Here is a 26,595-nt window from a genome sequence, read left to right as displayed (position 1 = left end):
TATCAAAATATATGAATTATATTTGGCATACATCATTTTTTCAAACATAATTTCATAAAACCCCACCTATTATGATTCAAGTTAAAAAAATATAGAAATTTTGACACGTGACACATAACCTTAGTTATTAAGTCATGGTAACCCCCTCTATATCTATCTATTATATTATTAAAACAGCCTTAAAAGGATGCACCATGTTCGTTGTGGAGGCTAGAAATTCCCACATTAATCGGAGAAAAAGAAAAAAAAGAGTACAAGTAGAAATACAATCTAAAAATAGCTGAAATTCGGAATTAAAAATATGCAATATTGAAAGACGAGTCCATATAGGAACCCAATACATGATTAATTAAATTTCAGAATAAAAATAAAATAAATTTTGAAAATAGGAAAAGGAAAAGGAAGAGTTCGAGTATGAATACACTTAAAAATAACTGAAATTCGGAATTAAAAATAAGGAATATTGAAAGAATAGTCCATAAAAGAATCCAATACAAGATTAATTAAAATTCAGAATAAAAAATCAAAATTAGAAAAAAGAAAAGAAAAGAAGAGTTCAGGTAGGAATACAATTTAAAATTAACTTAAATTTGAAATTAAATATAAGCAATATTTAAATAAGAGTACATATAAGAACCCAATAGTAGATTAATTAAAATGCGGAATAAAAAAATAAAATAAAATAAAATCAGAAATTAGACAAATTGAAAAGAGAGTTAGAGTAGGAATACAATTTTGAAACAACTGAAATTGAAAACAAAAAAAATACAAATATCAAAAGAACACAATAAGAAAAATAAAATTAATTCTGAAATTAGAAAGAGAAAAATAAGATTTCAACTAGGAATACAATTTATAAATAACTACAATTGGTGATAAAAAAAATAAGACTACTGAAAGAAAAGACCATCTAAAACACATGACGAGATTATTTAAGTAACAGGCCTATAGAGGAGCAAAGTGGTGGCGGTTGATGAGACATCTAAAAAGTATTAATAAAACACCAAATACAATCCTAATGACGATTAAAAGGAATGACGACGGGGCAGGTCGTGTAGCAAATCGGTCAAGGCGATTGGCGAGACTTTTAGGAAGTAAAAAAATAAACCCCAATGATAATCATATTTGATTTTTAAAATCTCAATTACAATAAAAAAGAGAGGCAGCGGGAAGGTCGTATAGGAATACAATGGCAGAGCCGCCGATGGTTGGTGGGTCTTCTAGAAAGTAAAAATGAATTCCAACGGTAGTTATGTTAGATTTTTATAATCCCAGTGATAATAAAGAGTATGTGGCGGACGGGTCGTAGAGGAGTATAGTGGTAGCGTTTGACGGGATTTCTAAAAATTATATAAAAAAAGAAACCCAACGAGACAATAAACTCTAAAACTATAAGATTCAATTTTTAAAGGTTCGGGCTTCTAAAAAGTAAAAAAAAATAAACCTCAATGATAATCATGTTTGATTTTAAAATCTCAATGACAATAAAGAAGGGCGGCAGCGGGCGAGCTGTAGAGGAGTACAGTGACAAAGTCTCTGACGTTTTGGCGGAACTTCAAGAAAGTAAAAAAATAAACCTAAACGATAATTATGTTCGATTTTTCAAATAGCAATAACAATAAAGAGAAGATGCAGTGGACGGTTCTAGAGGAGTATAATGGTAGCGTTTGATGGGACTTCTAGAGTTATAAAAAAGAAGCCTAACTTGACAATAAACTCTAAAAACTATAAGTTTTTAGATCCAATTTTGAAACGTTCCAAGGAGAATGAATAGAAACAGTGGTAGATCGAGCAAGCTAATAAAGAATAATATAACAGAAGCAAGGGGTAGCAACCGGTGTGACTTTTAAAAACTATAAAATTAGAAACACGAGGATGATAAGGTATGCAGTGGACGGTTGTAGAGGAGTATAATGGAAACGTTTGATGGGACTTCTAAAAATTATAAAAAAGAAGATTAACAGGACGATAAACTCTAAAAAGATCCAATTTTTAAAGGTTCCAAGGAGAATGATTAGAAACAGTAGTAGATCAAACAAGCTAATAAAGAATAATATGTCAGAAGTAGGGGTAGCAACTGGTGTGACTTTTGAAAAGTATAAAATTAGAAACATGGGATGATAAGGTTTGGTCTTTCAAAATCTTAAGACATCAATATAACTATTTAATAAATTTTAAGTAAAACCATATGGAAAAATATATAATTTTATATGGGTGCTAGCCACGCAATTGCGCGGGCCACCAGCTAGTTTATATTATTTGTCTTAGATTTATTTTAATGTTTTAGACAAAAAAAATATCCAGGAGTCTAGTTAAAATAAGTATAGATTTATTTTTATGTGCAATAAACATTTATTGCAAACTTTACATTCAGATGTTAAACTAAATTTACATGATTTTAGTATTATTATTAACGCCATCTTCTATGGTGTATGAGTCCTTGCTTTTCACCGTCTCCATTGTTGTATGATCCCCTTATCTTGTCCTTACTTTTCATTGGTGCACCTGCTTTGAAATAATATGCTTATAAATTTTTAATTTTTAAATTAAGTCAATAGCTCTACGTATAATTATGAAATCGTTCTAAAATTGACATATTTTGCCATGCATATTTTTAGTAAGTGTTATTACCTATTGTTAATTTAATCGTAGGGAATGAATAAAAAGTACAACGGAATACCATTTTTATGAGGACACGACTAGCTCGGATATAAATATGACTACCTTATGTATTAATCAACTAAAGGCGTATATGTTCTATATAAGATTTACTTGTTATATATTTGAACAACCGTTGCTACATAATAAGTTTCGTGCGTTTTCGTTTGTAAAGGTACTTGCTTGGGCGAAAGAAGCGAAAGAAAAGAGACCGAGCGTAATAAATGCATGGATGATTAAAGAAATTGATTGGGGACCAAACCAAGACCTTCTCCAAGTCTACTTCTACCTCACCATGTCACTTTTGGTCCATAGAAGACAAGAGATAAAGTTCCACACATATTGGATTCAGATCTCCTGACAGCATCAATTTCAAATGGACCTAGCTGCTGATCTAGAAGGAATTTCGAAGCCCATGAGTAGTTGTTGGAAAGCTTATGGAGTCTACTTTCATATGGTTTTGGTTCCATGTCAAAATTCCTACCGAGCTGCCGGGAATCTACAAAACAAAACACGTACCTTATCCAGTCCAAATCTGATTTATGTTTTGGGCCTTATAATTGTGTCGTGGGCTTAGCCCAAGGGGATGTGCGCCCTAGGGCAACCCTAGGACGTCCCTAATCATACTTAATCAGTAGCCGTCATCATTTAGAGTCGGGTTTTGCTTAGATTAGTCTGTCAAGAACAGTTTCGCCGCTAGATCGGTTTGTAGAACCCCAAATTCGAGTGCTTAATCATTCATATGCAATTTGGTTGCAATCTATCTTGTTCTTGCTTGTGTTCTTCGATACGCATGCAGGTATTAGCCTTCTCGGCGAGGTCAACCAGGTTTCGGCACGATTGATAACCAGAGGAGACGTGGTGTTGCGATTGCGGGGCTCAGTAGCGTGTTCGTTCAGAAGCCGGATTGAGTTGTGTCGCGACTCCGCCCAAATCGATTGTTTATCAATACCTATTGGAAGATCGAGGCCTAACATCCCTCATCAATTTTACTATTTCTTTTTTCATATTATAGCAAAAGTAGGATGATTACAATTTTATCCCTCAAGCCTTTCTGCAATTTGTTTTGAACACCATGACTGCCAGTGTCAAGAGCGATGTGGGTTTGCTTCAAAAGATAATTTTATTCCTGTGTTCCCTTTGCAATTTTTTTTTATTTTCTTTGCACTCTCTCCCACTTGTGTGGGGAGGACCGGAGGAGCTGGAAAGCTCCAGAAGATCAGTTTTACCCTTTTTCACTGATACAATCCAATGGCTTCCTTTATCCGATGGTCCAACTTTTTTAGCTTACGCGGATCAATTAGGTGACATTTCAAAATCCACCATTCACTTATAGAGATTGGGAAGAATGTGGTCTTGACGTAGTGAATTTCTGATGCTTAGTTCTACTATGTAGTAATAAGGATCTTATTTTTTGTGAGAGATTTCTATAGCACAAAAAGAAAAGTAGGATTGTACTGTTATCTCAAAATTAGGGGCCTGCTCTTCATTTTAGGAACTGATACTACCAAATCTTTAGCTGCATCGAAGAATTCTCCATTAATTGTAATACAGCGGTAAGAAGGCATCATGTGTTGATTTGCTAGAGAGCTAATTGACCCAATGGATCATATTCTTTTGCCACTTAAACACTAGACGACCTCACAAACCTCCCAACTATATTACGTTTGCTAGGAGTAGATATATTAGCACTCATGCCATTATTTAAATTCCTAGGACAACAATCAACGACACGGTAGCATATGTAAACTAGAGCTTCAGCTGGTATTGGGTTACATCAATCCAGTTCCCTGTCTGTAGAATTTGCTTTACTAGATTCTACAAGGGCTAACCTTGATTTTGTCCCTGCCAGATTGTTCTGGTACCTGATGGGCGCGAGCCTCCAACTCATCCAGGATCATAATGACAAAAGGTGAGGATACTCTGCTATTACCATTATAATCGTTGGTATAGAAGATATTACTATATTAGTGTCTATAATAGTATAATCATAGTTTTGTTATGATAAAGGACGTGAACCGAAATGATAAACTCCCATCATAGCTAGCATTAATTGTCCCAGGTGCAGGGCCCTGTGCGAAAATCAATTGCAACTCCCGCGTAGCTCTCGCGCGGGCGGCTCGGGAGGCGAAAATCCTAGCCGCCCGCACCGCCACTCCACCTCCTCCATCTCGTCGCCGCTGGAGCTCGCCAAGACCCAACAACTCGACGGTCTCCACCTCGGTGCGACGAGGACGGGGGAAGCCGACGAAGTACTCCGTCGCAGCCAGGGGAGGAGACGGCGTGGCGGCTTGGGGAGGCGGCGGATCTGGCTCCTCTGAGGCCGGATTTGGCCCTCCCATGCCTAGATTCGGCCGGAGCAGCTGGCTGGGAGCTTCGGCGGCGGTGCAGAGGTAGCGGAACAGCCCGGACACCACGGCGGCGGCTCAGCGATGGTGCGGCAGCCTGCGCGCAGCGGTGGGAGCACCCCGGGCGCGATGGCGGCATGAGGCGGCTGGGAGCATCGGCGGCAGCTCGGCGACGGTTCGGTTGCCCTCGGGCGCGGTGGCGGCTCGACGGGCCGAAGGAGGCGATGGCTTGCTGCCGGCAACCTCAGCCGGCAGAGGCGGAGGCGATCGGTGACGGTGGCGCAGGGGTTTGGGGGGCGAGATGGCCAGACCCACCTTCCCTGCCCAGACTCAGCACACAGCAGCACTTTTTGCAGCGGTGGTGAGGCGGCGGGGTGCGGCTGCGTGGAGGAAACGGGGAGGTTGGCTCCTATGTGGCGAGGACGGCGGCGTCTGAGGCGGCTGGCGGTGGCTGTGGCTGAGGTGGCGGCCGTCGCGGTGCGCTGTGCCGGGCGGTGGTGGTTGAAGGCGGCGGGGATGGCGTCGGCCGAGGGCGCGTGTGGAGGCGGTGGCGACGTCGGTGGCGGGGAAGGAGTCGGGTGCGAGGTGAGGTGGCTGGGCGTTCAGCAGCAGCGGCTGCGGTGGTGGTGACCGTGTCTGCGGTCACCAGAGGCATGGCGGCTTCGGATGGCTAGCCGAGGGCGTGGGAGATGGCTGCATCTGGCCAGCGTGGCATCGTTTGGTAGAGGGGTCGGAGACCAGCTTGGCGCAGAGAGGCGTAGCCGATGGCAGGGGAGGCCGGCTCGGCGCGAGAGGCGCGGGCGGCGGAGATGGAGACCAGCTTGGCGCGAGAGGCGCGCCCGATGGAGGGAGGCCGGATTGGCGCGAGAGGCTCGTCCGGTGGAGGAGGCCGACTTGGCGCGAGAGGCGCGGCCGGCGGTGGAGGAGGCGACCTAGGTGTGGGGAGGAGCTGCCGGTGAGTGTGGCGCGGTTTTCGGCACATGAAGGCTGGCCGGCGGAGGACGTCGGTGCAGGGGTCTCACATGTCGGCAGAGCTTGTATGGTGGTGGAGCATCAGTGCTTCAGCCATGGATTTGCAGGTGGTGAGCGGCGGGTGAAAACCCAGTCCGGCCTTGGCCGGACCGACAACGATGGTTCATTCCCCCTCCTGAGGGCGTTGTCGTGTTGTCTCACCCCTCAAGGGTGATTGCCGGGCGAAAGCCTAGTCTTGGCTCCATTGAGTCCCGACGGACGGTGGCGGCGGTTTTTCTGTCGCTTCTCTTTTTCAAGACGTCGTTTTTGTATCCTCTAGGGGGCGATCTCGTCTGTGTCCCTTTGTTGATCTAGTGGCGGTCGGTCACGTTTAGCGGCGGCCGGTCCGGTGTTAGTCTTCTCCTGGGCTTGTGTTGACGATGTCGATGTGTGGGTGATGGTATTTTTCTTTTCCTTTTTTCTGGTTACGACCCTACAGGGTTGTAATCTTGTAATTTTTTCCCGCTGAACTTAGTCGTTAAAAAAAAAGGTGCAGGGCCCTGCAATCTTCCGCCTGCTTTGTGCGGCTCTACTTACCAGCGAAGTTCCAGGCTTCCACTCCCGTGCCTCTCCGTGAGCTGAACCATCCAGAATCCAGCTAGATGACCAAGCCATCGCATTGCAATGAAGAGCTTGTTACTTTATGCACGGGACAACAATGTTGCTGAGGAAACAGATAAACTTGCGCTGGGCTTGAGCCGATTACCGTGGGCTATGCATGTATGCCTGTGCTGCCTAATCCACAGATTCCACAACAACATATTTATAACCAGTTAGATTAAAAAAAATAGAGGATTGTGTTATGTAGCTAACACCATGTTCATCTACAGCTGACATAGAATATTTTGATATTTTGGAGCTAATGACCCAGCTATATTATTAGACTCTATACTATTAAACAATATAAATTTGCTCTAAGGGTAAGGCTGAGCTGGATTGCTTTGGATCCGATGATAAGCTCTCTCTATTAATCTTGCTCTTAGAGCAGCGCTAATAAGTCGGTGATTAGCCGGTACATGTCATCTGGATCTGACGTGGAAGGAAAAATCGGATGTGAGAGAAAGAAGCTGGCTCTTCTACAATCGCCTGCTCAGCACAAGCGCTTAGGCGGACTGACAATCTAAACCCACATTCGGAGAGGGGAGTAAGAGCAAGAGCAATGTATCACTCAATCCGTTCAGTTTGGGGTGCCAAATAGACTAAAAAACTTCAAAAACCATAAGCTACACAATGCCATGTGGCCTAAAATCGGGTCCATTTCTGTTTGAAGACACACATGGGGCTACTCAGCCCACAGTGGGCGTGGCCTAGCCCACGGAGCCAAGATCTGTTCCAGCATGTGAAATTACCTATGTACCCTTGAAATCAACTAGTACACTGCCATTTGACGAGGCCGATACGACCGCGTCTCATCGCCTCCTCCTCACGCTAGCCGGAAATTTGCCTGAACCCTTAAATCTATAGCCATCACAATACTAAGATAAAAGAGAGCAAGGGGAATTTCACTATCTTTTGGTAATAAACCATCACAGAGCAAACTGGAAATTTGTGCTGCGCTACTGTACCTCCCGGCTCCCGCTGGTTCCATCTACAACAAAAGAATCTTCTTCATACCCCCGAGTACTCTTGAGTCTGAACTCTTCAAAATTTATGTCAGAAATGGTCTATCAAGTGCTTCAAAACAGCTGCTTTACAAGAACATTACCGCAGTATCTGCCTAAGAACATTCCTGCAGTATCTAGAGTAAAAGGCCACATCACCAAGGCAAACATGTAAATCAGAGTAAAAGGCCTTCCAGCCCCATCGGATGGCCTAATAAGTCAAAGAAAAAGCCAGATTTTAAATTTTCAAGCTTAATTTTAAGATTGATTTTGACATATTTTCAATATAGTTTCTTTTTCAACATTGGCTTTTAGGTCACAAAGAATACATTTATAAAAGTTTTACCCACAAATTCATTTTTATTTCCTAATAAGCCGTTTTGGCTTATTAGGAAATAAGCGACTTCCACTGTTTCACAATACTAAGAAATTTCCATGTCAGTCGTAGCAATAGGACAAAGGTTTTCACTGTTAAAATTGGTGAACCTATATTATACAGCACAAATGTGGCCGACTTCCTCAACCGAAATGCTTTGCTATGACATTCACCAAAGTAACCCCGGATCTCTCAATGCCATCATTCTTGTGGATCTACTTTTAGTGCATCCATCTTTGGTGGGGAAAGAATCATCATCGGAACCTTGTTTTTGGCCCGAGGTTCTCTGAGACACATTATCCACACACAAGTTAGGGGGGAGACACAAGATGATAGGAGCATGTTAAATCAATAAATTAACTACTTGTATCGGTATCAACAAACCTTTAGATGCAACATCTTTTATCATTGATCTTGCTTGGTCTACCTGGTTTTGAGAACCCCGGATAACAAACCTTCCTGTAGTGCCTGACTCACTCCTTGGATGTAAATTCTACCAAGATTAAAAAAGAAACAAGTTACCAATCTAATTATTAAATAGACAGATGAAAAGGGTATTTATTCATTTAAAACCACCTTAACAGATGCTCCAGATATACTTTGTATTTTTTAATAGTTGCACCACCACTCCCGATGACCAAACCAACCTACAAGATTTTACATTAGAAACTAATTTAGTTTTGGACTTAGTATTTTTCAGCAGCCCCACCTTCTCCATAGGAACGGAGATCTCCTCCTCAACCATAGAATCCATCTAAAAAGATTTTGTTTTTATTAGTACACCATGCATATTAACAAACACTAAGAATACAGAAAAAAAAGAAGCAAATTAATTAACCTCTTGTAGGAATTCCTTTACAAGATTTTCCGCCTTGCTTATTTGATGCGGGGTGCCAGATATCTTATAAAGCTGCATGTGTGTATAAGAATCTACACCAAGGCGGTGTATCTTTGCACCGGAAATATTTTCTAGTTTCATAATGTTTCCTCCTTTTTCACCAACGAAACAACCAACCTACTTTTTTAGAGGGTAATCAGAAATAGTTTGGATTTTAGGCATTACAAGAAAAATTACGATATATGAATATACCTGTTGTATAGGAATTTCGATAAATGTGCTCCTTATTGACTTCAGAATTTCTGCATCTACTGGCTGAAATATTATATAGTTAATATTAAGATCAGGTAGAGAGAAACAGTAAAGTATCTGCATAATATAGTTCAAAAAACAACCATAGATAGTTCGCTGCGCTTGCGACTTGGGCCAGCTGTATATCTGCCAAAAAAAAAGGAAAAGACTATTGAGAGTTGCAAAAACATCAATCAGCAGACTGCAGATAACTAGAGGAACCATAATAACCTAGGGAACCAATGCACAGGAAAAATTCATGCAAATTAACAAATAGAAAAACTAACTTGTGTTTTTCATTTGTGACAGGGTCAGATTCCCTCTGGGAAAACAGATGCAAATGGTTTGATACACCAACAACAGATTCATGTCCTCTGACTTGCCTGATTTCAGATTCATCAAGTGACCTACACAATGAACAAAAGGAAGGAATACAAGCTCACTAATATACCCAGAAAAAGTAGATGATTTATCTTATCTTAAAACTAGTAATGAGTTTGTAAAAGAAGAATCCTTACGGATCAAAAGCACCTCCATGTATAGCTAGAAGCTCAATCAAAGTTTTGGAGACTCCAAAACCTTCAGGAGGCATACTCAGGACCCTCCTTGTCTGTTAGTAAGAAAAAACTGGCATCAATAAAGTCCTGCAGATAACTACAGCAGCAATAAGAACTAAGTCTATGCATACCGGCTTTGTTATTTCCCGCCTGCTCTGATTTTCCTTCGTTACAGCTGTTGCCTTCTCACCTTTAATCACCTGCAGATGGCAAATTTGATCGATTAAAAATGCAATACCTGTAATTATTGCTGCCTGCAGGAAGCAATTAATACCTGTTGTCGGTAGGTGTGTTCTTCAATCGTTCCACATGTGACTAATCTATACACAATGACATCTTTATCTTGCCCAAGGCGATGGGCTCGATCAACACTTGAGTGTCATTGCTGAAATAAAATGATCCAACTTTACATATAAGTAGAAACAATTTTACCAAAGAGACAAAGAGTAAAAAAAACCTTGGATTCTTGGCTGGATCAAAAACAATGACCCGAGTTGCTTTAGTTAAAGTAATTCCGACACCTCCAACATTTGTTGTGATCAGAAAAAGTGACCATCTGTTAGTTTGTTGAAACTCCTGTATACAAAAATTATAACTGAGATAAAGAAGGAAGAACACATACTCCCTACAATAAATAAGAGATGGAGTAAACAGAATGGGTAATACAGAAGACAATAAAAACCTGGATTAACATTGGTCGCTGTTTCTGAGGTGTTTTCCCATCCATGCGAATCATTTTGCTTGGATCTACTATGGTGGACAATGCTCTCTACAATTTTCACAATTAAAAATGATTAAGTATGATAAATAAAAGAACATAATAGAGACATGGACAAATGAGAGTTATGCAACTATTGTAGCAGGATGGAAACCAAAGATGTTATCCATTGATGGCAGACTTTGCTTGATCAAGTCGGTGCTCATGGCCCTCCCGGTTCACTACTTGTCGGTTTTACAATTGCCAAAGTGGGCAATCAAGGATATTGAAAGAAAATGTCGGGGCTTCCTTTGGAAGGGTCAGGAGGAGGTAAGTGGAGGACATTGTCTGGTCTCGTGGCGAAAGGTGTGCTCCCCGGTTGAAAAAGGCGGCCTAGGTGTGAAGGATCTGAATTTCTTTGGTCAGGCTCTCCGGTTGCAATGGCCTGCGAGGTCGCTGGAGCAGAGGGAGAGGCCCTGGACCTTGGCTGCCTTTAAGCTAGGGAACGATGTGAATCTCATGTTCAGATCAGTGGTGAAGTACATTGTCGGAAATGGCGAAAACACTGATTTTTGGACAGCAAACTGGACTGGGCACGGCTGCTTTGCTTGGCGATGGCCAACGCTATTTTCTTATGTGGGGCGTGCTAGACTTTCAGTTGCTAAAGCCTTGTGCAACAACAGATGGGTCCGTGGTCTGCAGGGTGCACTGTCCAATGAAGCAATGGGCGAATTTTTTCAGTTATGGGATGAGGTCCACGATTTCTCCCTGCTCCCATCGCCTGACGAGATCAGATGGAAGCTGACGGGCGACGGGAAATTCTCGGCGGCGTCGGCTTATGATGTTTTCTTCATAGCTGCTGAGGACTGCTCCTATGGCGAGCTACTGTGGCGATCCAGGGCCCCCTCGCGTGTGCGTTTCTTCATGTGGCTTGCGTTGAAGGATCGATGTCTCACCGCCGACAATCTTGCGAAGCGAAATTGGCCGCACGACCCCCTCTGCTCACTGTGTGAGAGAGAAGACGAGGATTGCCACCACTTGTTTGTAACCTGTCCTTTTACGGCGGAGGTATGGCGAAAGATCAGAAGATGGTGCGATGCAAACTTTGCAATCCAGGCAGACGGTGACAGCAGACTTGCTGACTGGTGGCTTGCAACGCGACGCCGTTTTCGGACGAGCTACAAAGTGGACTTCGACAGTGCCTTCATGTTAATTTGCTGGCTTATTTGGAAGGAACGAAATGCTAGAATTTTTCAGCATGTGTCGATGACCACGGAGCAAGTAGCCGAGAATATAAAAGAAGAAATCACGGTATGGAGGGTAGCTGGGATCTTCTCCCAATTCGGCGAGTAATCGTTGTTGTATTGTCTATTTCTCTTTCGCTTGTTCACGCTGTGTCTGGGATCTCTCCCGGACTAGCGCGACATTGTAATGTCGCTGTAACATTCCTTTGTTTTTCTCCCCAATCTTAAGAAATTGGTTGGCCAACCTTTGGCTGACCCGGCAAAAAGAGAGTTATGCAACTATTGTTAGAAACTACCTCTATCATCGTCAATGTTCGTGGAGATTGAGAAAATAACAAGATCTTATATCTTCCTTGATGAGCCTATCCACCAAATATAAAGTAAAAGCTACTTTGCTGGACAAACTGTAGTCGTCGACTTCAATATCCTCGATGTTACTGACCGCCAATAAACCTTTTCGGATAATGTCAGTTAAAGCATCCTTCTTCTCTTCTGATTCACCCCTCTGTTCAAAGTCAGAACCAATCACCATTACTGGGTGATTGCAGATACTCCTCGCAACCTGTGATTAGACAAAAACAAAGGTGAAAGATCCGTACATCAAAAGGTAGAGTTGACAAAAAATAGACTTCAGATTGTAGGGGAGATTACTTGAGAAGCTGCCAAAGGTGTGCCAGGCTCATCTCCCAAAACATTGCTCATGATAAGATTGGTGTAAAGATATTCCTGTGGAGAGTAAGAAAAAAAAAGAAGTTAAAGATGACGAATAAATTTTGATAACATATTGATAAGCTTTAGTAAGTTTACTTGAGCAGCAGAGATCTTCAACCACACAGTCAATTCATGTTTAGTACCAAGTTTAGAGGCGCTATTCTTTAACATCTCTTTCGTCCTTCTCAATACAAAAGGGCTAACAAGTTTCTTCAGCCTCTGCAGAATACAAATCAAGCTTGTTCAGGATATTTGTACCAACCAGAAAAATAGAAATTATTTTGCCTGTATGTAGAACAGAAGGTATTTACCTCAGATGCTTCTATTGACTCTTTTATCAATTGCGCAGATGCGCCTCTATATCTAGCCCTTTCAATTGGCATGCTGAAGTTTTCATGAAATTGTCCGGACTCTCCAAGTAGATTAGGACAACAGAAGTTCATCAGCGCATAAAATTCCTGCAGGTAGGTTCCGTTACAAATAAGTAAACAAAAATAAACAACCAAATTTCTTTATGACTATTGTGGTTGGAGAGGGTGTACCGTCAAGTTGTTTTGGATGAGCGTCCCAGTCATCAAAATTCTGTGTGTACAATCAATTCTACATAAAGAATCAAAGAGCTTTGTCCTGTCGTTCTTCATCCTGTGCGCTTCATCGATAACAATATAATCCCAAGCCGTGCCCCGTCTCCAGAATGCGGTGAATATGGTCCCGGACTGCTTCAAATGTTGTTATAAGGACACCTCCATCCTGCACAGGAGATGGATATTGAGTCAAAATATTTCATCTGAATACCTATAGCAACCACCATACCAAGATTCAGGATAGCAAATCAGCAAGTAATGTGATTCTCTGTGTTAGGGATCTTTCAAGACTACTTGCATAGAAGCGAGGGTAGAAGCAGTATTCCATCTTTTATGATGCATTAATAAAATGGGTACTGGTCTTCTAAAAATAATCACGGGCTTATGAGTTGAGCAATAGTGAGGTTTAACCATTCCAGACCCCACCCCCACCCCATTCCCAAAACCACAAACACAAACACAAAAGGTAAGATAGTGTGGTCAAGTCTTGAATCTCAAGTAAGGAAACTTTGGTGTTGCATCTATCTCATTTTATATTATCAGCTGTAGCATTTCTTCTAACTCATAGAAAGTAGTTAAGCAAAGGCTGTATGGGATGACAGTAAAAATTAATGGAAGGCAACCTACCAAAAAATAGAATCGGTAACTCTGACAGATATCGACTATAATCACAGTTTTAATGTGATTGTTTTCAATAAATTAAATTCAATAGATAAACATTGTCCATCAAATAAATGGCATAAGTGGTAACATGACAGATTGAATTCAATCCAATCAAAAGAAAAAATAACAAGCAAGTTTAATGGATAAAAAGAATAATGCAAAAACATTAAAGTAGAGTGCAGGCTAACAGTAGCTATGCTTTTTAGTGCAATGCAGTCGGTTCTTCTATCATAACGGAACCTGCAAGAGAAAACAAATCCATTAAAACTGACAAAATAACTAGATATCATTACTGAAACAACTAGATAAATAGTTATATCATGTAAACTTACACTTTGATAACCAGCACACCAACAATATTAAGTTCTTTGCGCCAGGTTTCTATCACCGTGACTGGGCAAATGATCATTGCGTTGTGTATGACATCTGCCTGGAGCAAACCACGAAGAAAAGCAGCTACCTGGAACATAAACAAAATAAAATGCATTTATATAGCTAATTTTGGGGCGTGTGGTGCCTAATGTTGGATAAGTCTTTGTGGTCCTTGGTCGTGATTCTTCTTTTTGCTTTTGGATAGTTTCACCTTTTTCAGGACAGCATCTACCCTTTAGCATATTTTTCAGTTGCTAGGACAGCTGCGGTTAGTAGGACAGCAGCAGTTAGCATCTCCTTTATGCCTCCTTTATGCTTTATTCAGTTTGGATGCCCTCTAGGACAGCATCCCATTCAAATTTCGAATTTTAGACTAGGAGGGTGCAGCAATAGGCTAGCAGCCAGCTATGGCTATATATATGTATCCAACCTCCCTCGGGTAGGTATGGCTTTTGTGTTTAGTGAATGAAGAAAACCAGAAAATTGCCCCATCTCGAGTGCCATCCTCTTCTCAATGAGAGTAACCATTGAAATTCTAACATCTGGTATCAGAGCCATACTTTCCTGTAGACTAAACATCTCTTGTTCCACCCCCTCCCAAGCTCGGTTGAGCTCTTAGCCAGCAGCAGCAACAGCACCGGTTGCTCCTCCTTCCCCTTTCCCTTCCCCCTCTCCACGCAGCAGCCCCCCGGAGGTGCGCCATGTCCGACGCTCGGTCTCGGCGTTCGGTCGCCTCGAGCACTCGGCGTCAGCAGGACGCCGAGCTCGCCGCAGCAGAAGAGCGCAGGCGAGCAACGGCTCAGACCGCTGCAGCAGCAGCGAGGGCAGCCAGACTGGCGGCAGCGGAGTTGGCAGCAGCCAGGGCGGAGGCGGAGGCGGAGGCGGCGGAAGATGCGGCACGTGCGGCGGAGGTAGAGGTTGAGACCTTGCGCAGCAACATCAACGGCTCCATCGCCGGCGACATCACCGCCGACAGGGAGCTTGAGGAGCTGGCAAGAGGAAGGGCACGGGAGCGAGCAGAGCGGTGAGCAGCAGCCCACGTCCACGGCGGCGGCGGCGGCCCAAGGGACCGCGCGCCCGCCGACGGGAACCCAGACGGGCGCAGGCGTGCCGGCGGCAGCCCGGAGCCCGCACGCGGCCCTTGCAGGCAGCACGGCTCTCTCTCCCCTGACCGGCGCCATGGTCACCACGGCGTCCAGACGGTGGTCAGAGACTTTGGTCCCGTCGGTGGCCTACCCTCACCAAAACCAACTACATCGAGTGGGCCGCGATGATGAGGGTGAGGCTCCAGGTGCGGCACATGTGGGAAGCAGTCCGGTACGGTGACGTCGACTACGACGAGGATCGGCGGGCACTAGATGCCCTCATCGCTGCAGTCCCGCCCGAGATGCAGTTCTCGCTTTCCCAAAAGCGGACTGCCAAGGAGGCCTGGGACGCCATCGCTGCGGCACGCATCGGCAGCGACCGCGCCCGCAAGTCCACACTGCAGGCACTCCGCAAGGAGTGGGAGAACCTGGCCTTCAAGCCAGGTGAGGATGTTGATGACTTTGCTCTCCGTCTCAACACTCTCTTGCAGAAAATGGTGCAGTACGGTGACGACACCTACGATGAGGAGAGAGCTGTCGAGAAGCTCTTCCGCTGCGTCCCTGAGAAGTACAGGTAGATCGCTCGCTCGATTGAATCTCTGCTGGACCTCTCCACGATGTCGATCGAGGAGGCGTTAGGTCGCCTCAAGGTCGTCGATGGTGATGAGCCACAGCCTCTCTCGGGGCCCATCACCATCGGCGGGAAGCTCCATCTCACTCGGGAGCAGTGGGAGGCCTCTCAGGGTGACGGGAGGAAGGGGGAGTCATCTTCCCCGACAGGCGGCCGTAAGCCGCGCAAGGCGCGGGGAGGTGTCCAGCTACGGTGGGCGCGAAGACGTGCCGAGGGTGGCGCCCGCAGAGGCGCCCAGGGCGTTGCCACCGGCAACCACAAGCCGGCACGAGACGACGCCTGCCGCAACTGTGGCAAGCTTGGCCATTGGGCCAAAGACTGTCGACAGCCACGACGTGGCCAGGCCCACGTCGCACGGGTGGAGGAAGAGCCGGCTCTGCTCCTGGCTCACGCAAGCATCGAGCTACCTCCAGCGGCACCGGCCGCAGCGGCTTTCCTCCACCTTGATGAGCCGAAGGTACTCGTCTCCCTCTGCAACGGCTCCAGCAACGACAAGGCTGATGGGTGGTACCTCGACACCGGCGCCACCCATCACATGACCGGCCGACGGGAGTTCTTCACCGAGTTCGACTCCAGCGTCCGAGGCTCCGTCAAGTTCGGGGACGCCTCCGGCGTGGAGATCAAGGGTGTTGGCTCCGTCACCTTCACCGCCAAGTCCGGTGAGCACAGGCTGCTCACCGGAGTCTACTACATCCCTGCGTTGAGGAATTCTATCATCAGCGTGGGACAGCTGGATGAGAACGGCTCACGCGTGTTGGTCGAGGACGGACTCATGAGGATTTGGGATCGCCGTCGTCGCCTTCTTGCCAAGGTAACCAGAGGCACTAATCGACTCGACATCCTCAACGTGCAGGTCGCACAACCAGTTTGCCTCGCCGCTCATCGGGACGACGAGGCGTGGCAGTGGCACGAGCGCTTCGGGCACCTCCACTTCGAGGCCCTGAAGCAGCTCAGTGCCAAGGAGATGGTGCGAGGCATGCCGTGTCTTGACCACGTGGAGCAGCTCTGCGACGTCTGCGTGGTGACGAAGCAGCGGCGGCTCCCCTTTCCCCAGCAGACGAGCTTCCGAGCCAAGGAGCGGCTCGAGCTCGTGCACGGGGACTTGTGTGGCCCAGTGACACCAGCCACACCAGGAGGACGACGTTACTTCCTGCTGCTCGTCGACGACCTCTCCCGCTACATGTGGGTGATGGTCCTCGGCAGCAAGGGAGAGGCTGCGGACGCCATCAGGCATGCGCAGGCTGCTGCAAAGGCGGAGTGCGGCCGCAAGCTGCGCGTGCTGCGCACTGACAACGGCGGCGAATTCACAGCGGCTGAATTCGCGTCGTACTGCGCTGATGAGGGCATTCAGCGCCACTACACCACGCCGTACAGCCCGCAGCAGAACGGCGTCGTCGAGCGGCGCAACCAGACGGTTGTGGGGATGGCTCGGGCCCTCCTCAAGCAGAGGGGGATGCCGGCCATCTTCTGGGGGCAGGCGGTGGTGACGGCCGCCTACATCCTCAACCGCTCGCCTACCAAGGCCCTCGATGGCAGGACACCGTACGAGGCTTGGCATGGGCGCAAGCCGGCGGTCTCCCACCTGCGGGTCTTCGGCTGCCTCGCGTTCGCCAAGGAGCTTGGCCACATCGGCAAGCTCGACGACAGGAGCACCCCAGGGGTGTTCATCGGCTACGCGGAGGGCTCGAAGGCCTACCGCATCCTCGACCCGGAGACACAGCGTGTGCGCACTGCGCGCGACGTTGTGTTCGACGAAGGGCGAGGGTGGGTATGGGACAAGGCGGTGGACGATGGTTCGACTCCGACGTACGACGACTTCACCGTCGAGTACGTCCACTTCGAGGGAGCTGGGGGAGTAGGCAGCTCTTCTTCACCTAGCGTGTCTACCCCAGCCCCCGAATCTCCACCGACTCCGACACCAACACACCCTCGGGCCACGACTTCGACTACGACGAGCTCTTCGTCGACACAACCCCAGCCAGTGACTCCACATGCTCCAGCACCAACAGCCACTCCTCCAAGCACGTCTACTCCGACGCCAGCTCGTGTTGAGCGCAGCCCGGTGGAGTTCGCTACTCCGCTCTCCCACGACGGGGAGCGCATCGACGCGTACCACGACGGCGAGCAGCTACGGTACCGTACGATGGAGGATCTTCTCGGCGACCAGCCGGTGCCGGGACTGGTGCCTCGCGACCTAGAGGCGCAGTTGCACCTTGCGTGCGACGACGGTGAGCCTCGGTCTTTTGTAGAGGCCGAGAAACACGCGGCATGGCGTGCCGCGATGCAGTCGGAGATGGACGCGGTTCAGGAGAACCGCACCTGGGAGCTTGCTGACCTCCCTCGTGGTCACCGCGCGATCACCCTTAAGTGGGTGTTCAAGCTGAAGAGGGATGAAGCCGGAGCCATCATCAAGCACAAGGCTCGCTTGGTGGCACGCGGTTTCGTGCAGCAGGAGGGGATCGACTACGACGATGCCTTCGCTCCCGTGGCACGGATGGAGTCTGTGCGACTCCTTGCGCTGGCTGCTCGGGAAGGCTGGGGCGTCCATCACATGGACGTCAAGTCGGCGTTTCTAAACGGCGACTTGAAGGAGGAGGTCTACGTGCACCAGCCGCCGGGATTTGTGATCCCCGGCAAGGAGGGCAAGGTGCTACGCCTGCACAAGGCCCTCTACGGCTTGCGGCAGGCACCGAGGGCGTGGAATGCCAAGTTGGATTCCACGCTCAAGGGGATGGGCTTCGAGCAAAGCCCGCACGAGGCGGCCATCTACCGGCGGGGCAATGGAGGAAATGCCTTGCTAGTGGGTGTCTACGTCGACGACTTGGTGATCACCGGCACCAAGGATGCGGAGGTCGCGGCGTTCAAGGAGGAGATGAAGGCCACCTTCTAGATGAGTGATTTGGGGCCTCTCTCCTTCTACCTGGGGATCGAAGTGCACCAGGACAACTCCGGGATCACGCTTCGACAGACCGCCTACGCCAAGCGCGTCGTTGAGCTGGCTGGGCTCACCGATTGCAACCCAGCTCTCACTCCGATGGAGGAGAGACTGAAGCTGAGCCGCGACAGCACGGCGGAGGAGGTGGATGCTACACAGTACCGACGTCTTGTGGGGAGCCTTCGCTACCTCACCCACACACGGCCGGACTTGGCCTTCTCCGTCGGCTACGTCAGTCGGTTCATGCAGCGACCGACGACGGAGCACCAGCAGGCTGTGAAGAGGATCATCCGCTACGTTGCGGGGACTCTCGACCACGGTCTCTACTACCCGAGGTGTCCTGGCAAGGCACACTTCGTCGGGTACAGCGACAGCGACCACGCCGGCGACATCGACACCAGCAAGAGCACGAGCGGGATTCTCTTCTTCCTCGGCAAGTGCCTCGTTAGCTGGCAGTCGGTCAAGCAGCAGGTGGTGGCCCTGTCCAGCTGCGAGGCCGAGTACATGGCGGCCTCCGCCGCTTCGACCCAGGCGCTCTGGCTTGCTCGACTGCTTAGTGATCTCCTCGGCAGAGACACTAGAACGGTGGAGCTCAGGGTGGATAGCAAGTCCGCTCTGGCCCTGGCAAAGAACCCCGTTTTTCACTAACGGAGCAAGCACATCCGGGTGAGGTACCACTTCATCCGAAGCTACTTGGAGGAAGGGAGCATCAAGGCGAGCTACATCAACACCAAGGACCAGCTTGCGGACTTGCTCACCAAGCCTCTTGGGAGGATCAAGTTCCTCGAGCTCTGCTCCAGGATCGGGATGGCCCAACTTCCCCACAAGACGACGCACAAGACTTAGGGGGAGAATGTTGGATAAGTCTTTGTGGTCCTTGGTCGTGATTCTTCTTTTTGCTTTTGGGTAGTTTCACCTTTTTCAGGACAGCATCTACCCTTTAGCATATTTTTCAGTTGCTAGGACAGCTGCGGTTAGTAGGACTGCAGCAGTTAGCATCTCCTTTATGCCTCCTTTATGCTTTATTCAGTTTGGATGCCCTCTAGGACAGCATCCCATTCAAATTTCGAATTTTAGACTAGGAGGGTGCAGCAATAGGCTAGCAGCCAGCTATGGCTATATATATGTATCCAACCTCCCTCGGGTAGGTATGGCTTTTGTATTTAGTGAATGAAGAAAACCAGAAAATTGCCCCATCTCGAGTGCCATCCTCTTCTCAATGAGAGTAACCATTGAAATTCTAACACCTAAAGAACAAACCATTGCATGTAATTTACCTGCCGGGTCTTTCCCATGCCCATTTCATCACATAGTGCACCTCCTAATTTCTTGAGATGCAATGTCCATAGCCACTTGATACCTTCTTTCTGATAAGTGTGGAGGACATCATACAAAGAGTGCGGAAGACGAAATTGCTTCCCATTTCCGTGACCTGTAGGCTCTAATACAAAACCCTCCTCTGGAATATCATCAGCCTCATAACCTCCTTCATTTTCTCTTTTCTATCATATTTCAACGCCTTCTCAACAATATCTGTCTTCAAGTTCGCCAAATATTTGTTCTCCGTTGCTCTTTTCATTGCTGTTGATGGAGCCAGAATTCTACCATGTGGAATGTAGAAAGATAAAACCAAAGTTAGATAAGGTCTAGCTTTAAGGCATAAGATGTAATAGCATATTAATTTGCGGGCAAATTCAACATCAGTATAAATCCTCAAAAAAAATTCCAAGCTTCCAAAGATTAAAAAAAACAAGGAATGGGGATTATGGAGCCAAATTAAAGATAGTAATATCCAGATGCCCTTATACATTTTCAGCCACTCATTACACATATGAATTTATCCATTGTTCGTGCAGCCACTAAGAAGCACAATTTATTTCTAATGGTGCATCTAAATGTCAATAAACAAATCACATCACACATATAATGTGCAGTGGAACCAGAGGGAAGTGGTTTCCCACAAATAAATACTCAATACAACCTAAAGGGATCAGCATTGGCTATCAATATAAACTGACCCTGATAGGTAGGAAGTGTAAACATGTATTACAACAAAGAAAAAAGATGATCCTTGAATCGACAATATCGCGAGTAGCTTTAGTCTTCCAACAAGGTAAAGTCAAACAAAATGAAGAGTCATTCTTAATTGCACAGGATGTGCATGCATTTTGGGAATGTACATACTGAACAGAAACATCAGAGATAAATTTTCCCTTCTAAATACACCTATTTGACATCAATCATATATCAATAAACAGGACGGATACTTGAAACTTCAAAATTTAATGAAACATTAATGGCATTTAATGAATGTGCTTGGACAGGCTAAGTGTACTGCACATATAGCGGTCAATATATATATAAGGTAGCTAACAGCAAGACTCAGATGATAAAACTAGAAAATCCATGAACTTATAGAAAAGAAAAGGGAAATACAAAAAAGGGCTACAAGACCACCTACCTTTCCTTGAGAGGACTGCCAGCAGATTGTCCCACTGCACTGGAGCGAGATTTCAGATTCAGTCGTGCTCGCTCCGTTACACAGCTCTCTGGAGCATTCTGTTGGGTACCACCAATAACCTCACCCTGCACAGCATTAGCAACCATTGGAACCAACTATGGAACAGTTATCCAGAAAGAGAAAAGAACAAATAGTTTTCAAAAAAGGGGAAAAAATATGAAAGGTTCACCATGGCATTTCATACATATTACATATCAAATGAAGCAAATTAGGAGCACCTTAATAGTGTTATTTCACTTGCATGAAGATCTCTGTTAGAAACTTTTGCAAACATCCGATTAAGTCCACTACAGTAGCTAGCTAATATAGATGGAAAACGTGATAATTCCATTTAGAGTTGGATCAACACGTACAGATGGGATCGGAGCAAAAATAATATATAACCTGCTTGTCTTCATCAACATGGAGAGGAGATGGTTTTGTAGCATCGATTGGGTTCTCTAGCAGTAGCACCTCCATGCACCTACTGGTCTCCCCAGTTTCCAGCTCCCTCCTCGGCCCCCAGGACTTGACAGCACCGTATCTAGTGAGTCCCACCGCCGTCGCCTTCGACGTCGATGGTGCAAAAGAAGGAGAGGGCGACTGGCGGCGCCGCGTGGCGGCGGTTGTCCGTTCGTCCTCGTCGAATCGGGTGTCCATGCCAGAAGAGTTGGCGACGAGCGAACGAACCGCGGGCGCAGCCGCAGGCGCAGCGGCAGCGGCGGAGGCTGCCGGAAAAGGGGGACGTGCGGAAGACTGGGAGGCCACAGGACGATCCGATGGGCGCGCGGAGCTGCAAGAACGAGAATGCTCAGGACCTACACAACATCGCCACCACGGGACCAAAGAATCGCACACGGCCACACCACCAAAGAATCGCGATAGGGGTTAGGGTTTGGGGCAACTTACACGCTAGGGTCTAAGGCGAGGGGGAGCTCGCACGGGATGGACGTGGGCGCCTTCTTCTTCGACATGGCCGCGGTCCGCGCGTTCTCCGTGGTCGAGGAGCTCGTCGGCGCCGGAGACGAGCGCGGCCGCCGCCGCCGCCGCCGATTCTACGGACGGGTAGGCGCGCGTGATCGGGTTCCAGCTGTCTCTTCCGCGGCGCACTGCCCTCTCCCTCTCTCTCTCTCTCTCTCTTCTCTCTCTCTCTCTCTCTCTCTCTCTCTCTCTCCTCTGCTCCCGCCTTCGCAAATGGGGAGGGGGTTCGGGTTCGGGTTGGGGTTTCTGCCGTTCGGACTTCGAAGTCGGTTGGAGGAGGCAATTTAGATTTGCTCTTTGCTCGTCCGTTGGGCTGGGCTGGACCGATTTTGTGTTGGGCTGCTGCCTGAACTGGAGATTTAGGCACGTTCATTTCTGATTGTGCACGCTTCCCAAGTTTTAAAATGACGTGTTTCGTGTAAATTTTTTCTATACGATTTTTTTCTTGACATACTTTTATACTCCCTCCGTTTCAAATTATAGGGTGCCCTCTTTTTAATGAAATTCAAATTTGGTAAAATTTTGACTAATAATCATACTATAATCATATCTATGCATTATGCATGTTATATCGCTAGATTTATGTTTTAAAGTACTTTCATGTGATGTTAGTTTTATATTTGTCGGGAACATAGCATGAAATAAATTAATGATGAAAATATAAATATAGGCCTTATTATTTGAAATGAATGAAGTAATAAACATCGTAAATAGGAACCGGGCTACCTCATGGTTTGAGGGAGTAATAAACAGCGTAACATTCAGCACCACCAGGAAGACAGTAAGGTTTGCGAGATTCCTATCGCGCGCAGACGCGCCGGCTAGCTAAGTCGCGAGCGTTTTCGGCCCATATACTCGCGCGCGGCCCACTAGCTACAACCTCCTTTTTCTTTTTTTCCGCAACGAAGTGCGCAGGACTCGGATTTTTTTTCCTGCGCAGTACTTGAAGAAAAAATCCTATACGTAATTAGTTATCGATAATTATGGTATATTAAGCTAATATTTCTTTTTTTCTCAGCACAAAAGAATTGAAAATCTACAACTTTCATTGTAAATTTTGAAAACTGAAAGTGTCAATTAGGCCTAGAGGGGGGGTGAATAGGCTAATTCAAAAATTCAATTAAAAGCGGAAGCAGTAATTTTCGGATATTTCCGAAATTTTCGGATATATCCGAAAATTTTCGAAGTCAGCACAAACAGCAAAGTAAATCCTAGATCTAGTTGCCTACAACAAGAATATGCTAGCACAAACAGTAACTAGACCTGTAGCGGCTCAAACAAGCAAAGCTAGTGAAGAGGGAGGAAGTAAAGTCACCAAAGATGAAGCTCACGAGGTTGTTCCCGAAGTTCGAATCCTTGAGGGATATACTCTCCGTTGAGGAGCTCACTAAGAGCCGGGTCTTAGCTAACCCTTTCCTCAAGAAGTTGCACTAAGCACTCCTCCTTCCACTAAGGGTATCTCTTCCCTTTCGGAGGTGAGATCCGACCTTCACAAACTTCTCCCGGCCAACCACAAGTAGATCGGTGGCTCGGGAGCGACACCTAACCGCCTAGGAGTCCTCAACCTCCAAGAGTAACAAATGAAGCAAAGAACTCCCGGAGATGATGAAAGTGCTCACAAATCTTCACGAAATCAACAACAAGCACTCCCACAAACTCGAATCCACAACTCTCACACACACACCAAATCCAAATCCAAATCGAACACAGGTGAGAGGGGAAACAAGAAAACAAGGCTCAAAAGTGCTAGAGAGAGAGCAAGCCAAGGGCACAAATGATTGGAATGGAACCAGCAGCCCTCACAAGTGATGGGAGTGGGCTATTTATAGCCACAGTCCATATTCTGCCCGTTATGCACAATAATTGAGATTTTCGGATATTCCGAAAGATTTTCGGACATGTCCGAAAATTCCAGCTCAGCACCAACAGCAAAGTCAACGAAGGATTTTTCGGACATTCCGAAAACTTTTCAGACAAGTCCGAAAATTTCCAGTACCAACAACATCGTTCTGGATGTTCTCGAAAAAGTCCGAAAATAACTTTCGGACAAGTCCGAAAATATACAGAAGCGAAATTGACTCTACTGATGATTTTCGGAAAAAAGTTTCGGACAAGTCCGAAAATATACAGAACCACTTTTGCCTTCGCAGTCTTTTTCGAAAAGTCCGAAAATCACTTTCGGACATATCCGAAAATTTCCAGAAGCGAAAATCTGGTTCTGTGTGTTTTCGGAAAGTCCGAAAATGAGTTTCGGAAAACTCCGAAAAAATCCAGAACATACCAAACTGAGGAGAAACACTTTTTAAAAATAGATTTTGAGCACTTTGATCACTCCTCGTATGTCAATGCATCATCCCTCTTAATAGTGCGGCTTTCCTATTAACTCAAGGAAACGAAAACGTACAAAATACCATTTGCTCATTTGCCACATCACATCACATCAACATATTCGGCGGGATATGCATTACGCTAACTCATTGAGGACATAACAACCTTCACATTTGTTTAAATAAAAATGTTAGTCCTCTCTAATCGCTTGTAATTAATCACCAAAATCATTAGGGGCCTAGATGCACTTTCAAAAACTTTCATCTCAAATTTAAAAAAATTCAACCTGAATTTGAAAACTTTCGACCTAAATTTTAAAAACTTTTAACTCGAATATTCAAATCTTTTGACCGGAATTTCAAAAACTTTCAACTCGAATTTAAAATTTTTAACTTAGATTTGAAAACTTTCAACTCGAATTTAAAACTTTCAACTCAGATTTGAAAACTTTCAACTCAAATTTAAAACTTTCAACTCAGATTTGAAAACTTTCAAGTCAAATTATAAAACTTTCAACTTAAAATTTAAAAACTTTCAACTCAAATTTGAAAACTTACAAATAAAAATTAAAAACTTTCAGTTATATATTTGTAAAGAGGTGTGCGAAAGATTGAAAAAAGATCGAAAAAGAAACGGCGAAAAAGAAAAAGAAAAACACGCCCGGAGGCACCAAAATCGAAAAAAAAAGTGCAAAAAGAAAAAAAAAGATAAGGGAGGCCTGGGGTGGGGCAGCTGACGTGCGCGCCAGCAATTTAGTTGGCGCGTATGCGCGCAGTAGCCACCCCCATAAGTTTAGGGTTTCTCTTAACAAAGTCTTTTACAGTTTGTTCAGATCAGTTAGATGTATTGCATAGTCATTAGTTGTGTAATTGTTCTTTTCCAGAAAGTGGTCTATATATTTGCGTAGCTGTCCTTGGCCCATTTGCACATAGGTCTCGCCTTCTACGAGACCTGGAGCCCTATTGTTTCGCTCATGCCTATATATGTTTATAAGCTAAATTTTGTGGCTTTCTCATCGTAATTTATTTGACAGTGCGCAACCGAGACGGCGAGACCCTCTCCCATTTTTCCCTTTTTCAAAGCCTCCCTCCGTTCCCACCTCCGCATCCCGTGAAGAGTAGCAAAATTACTCGCTGTTTCCAGCGCATGCGCTCCCTCCCACCTCCTATTTTCCGTTTTCCATGTTGGTTGTCCATGTGATTGTTGCAAATCAGCACCTTAGAAGAAAAGGAAAAGGTCAGGATACTTTACCAATCGCTTGGCTTGTTTGGTAACTCGAGGGAAGGGGATTGGTAGTTTACACGAGAAAATTAATGATGAGATTAAGATGAGAATTTGATTTTTAATCCCAATATCTTGTTTGGTAGAGGTGATGGAAATTGATAGGGAGTTTAGTTGGAGATTAGGTCATTAATAAAAACGGATGGCTGAGATTTGCTTAGACAAAGTAAAGGATGAATTCCCTCCCAATTACCTGCCTCTACCCAAGTATTGAAAAGGAGGGAGTTCCTTCCTCAATTCCCCATCCCCATCTCACCAAAATTCCACCAAAATTGTTTCATTCCATTATCTAAAAAATCCCACCAAAATTCACATGTCTCCCAACCAAACAAAACAATTAATAACCTCATCCCTCTAAACTTCCAATCCCTCTTAAAAACTCCCTCCAACCGAACAGGCCGTGAGGGATTTGATCTCAGTGATGGAGCATGCATGTCGCTGGCCCATGATGCCGCACGACAGCAGGGAGGCAGACAACCAGCCGCATGTACGCATGAAGCATGCTCAGCGCTAGCTTGAAGTTTCATCTTCGCATAACACGCATCAGAGGATGATTGTGCCATCTGGACCAATCAGCAGCTGGCAGAACCGCCAGCATTAGAAGTATTGATTGATCGATCGACGATCGATCCGGGAAAAATATCAGCAGCACTGGCTGCAGGCACTGAGTTGTACTTCAGTATATTGGCAGAGGCAGATCAGGGAGAAATTTCAGGATACATTTGGTGATCACTGTTAGGAATTGGATGGGCTGCCAAGGGCGCCCACTTCTACAGCTCTCCCAAACCTCCAAGGAGAAATTACACAGGCAATAGCAGTAGCCCATCCAAAACTATCGAACAGATTCATTTTGACACGCTTCTTTCATACCTTGGGATGAAAAACACCTAGAGGTCTTCCACA

General features: G+C 45.9%; 2 protein-coding genes and 1 pseudogene across 4 annotated transcripts; 1 reads left to right on the top strand and 2 right to left on the bottom strand.

Moving 5' to 3' along the window:
• Positions 1-5,770: 5,770 nt before the first annotated feature.
• On the top strand, positions 5,771-6,194 carry LOC136353626 (uncharacterized; annotated as a pseudogene).
• A 1,836-nt stretch (positions 6,195-8,030) lies between these two features.
• Positions 8,031-10,051, bottom strand: LOC9266361 (uncharacterized). Its single transcript, XM_026020984.2, has 11 exons — positions 9,955-10,051; positions 9,812-9,880; positions 9,642-9,733; positions 9,411-9,530; positions 9,228-9,270; positions 9,085-9,147; positions 8,833-9,009; positions 8,704-8,748; positions 8,571-8,641; positions 8,379-8,487; positions 8,031-8,280 (listed from the first exon to the last, which is right to left on the bottom strand). The coding sequence occupies exons 3-10, from the start codon at positions 9,713-9,715 to the stop codon at positions 8,418-8,420; spliced, it is 663 nt and encodes a 220-aa protein (XP_025876769.1). The 5' UTR covers positions 9,716-9,733; positions 9,812-9,880; positions 9,955-10,051; the 3' UTR covers positions 8,031-8,280; positions 8,379-8,417.
• A 1,667-nt stretch (positions 10,052-11,718) lies between these two features.
• Positions 11,719-22,213, bottom strand: LOC112936639 (protein CHROMATIN REMODELING 24-like). Of its 3 annotated transcripts, XM_026020813.2 has the most exons (11): positions 22,012-22,213; positions 21,508-21,895; positions 21,064-21,188; positions 19,880-20,203; positions 13,912-14,039; positions 13,768-13,819; positions 12,875-13,082; positions 12,644-12,790; positions 12,429-12,551; positions 12,273-12,347; positions 11,719-12,183 (listed from the first exon to the last, which is right to left on the bottom strand). In XM_026020813.2, exons 7-11 carry the CDS (start codon positions 12,971-12,973, stop codon positions 11,929-11,931), a joined length of 699 nt encoding a protein of 232 aa, XP_025876598.1. In that variant the 5' UTR covers positions 12,974-13,082; positions 13,768-13,819; positions 13,912-14,039; positions 19,880-20,203; positions 21,064-21,188; positions 21,508-21,895; positions 22,012-22,213; the 3' UTR covers positions 11,719-11,928. The 3 variants fall into 3 exon arrangements, 2 of the variants coding, with proteins under 2 accessions (XP_025876598.1, XP_066161071.1); XM_066304974.1 differs by having other exon boundaries at positions 12,875-13,819; XR_010737167.1 differs by lacking the exons at positions 11,719-12,183; positions 12,273-12,347; positions 12,429-12,551; positions 12,644-12,790; positions 12,875-13,082 and having other exon boundaries at positions 13,600-13,819.
• Between the last annotated feature and the right edge of the window lie 4,382 nt (positions 22,214-26,595).

Source organism: Oryza sativa, chromosome 10 (genome assembly GCF_034140825.1).
Source record: "Oryza sativa Japonica Group chromosome 10, ASM3414082v1".
NCBI classification, from domain to species: Eukaryota; Viridiplantae; Streptophyta; class Magnoliopsida; order Poales; family Poaceae; genus Oryza; species Oryza sativa.
Note: the sequence above shows the minus strand (reverse complement) of the source record. Positions and strands in the feature narration are given on the sequence as shown.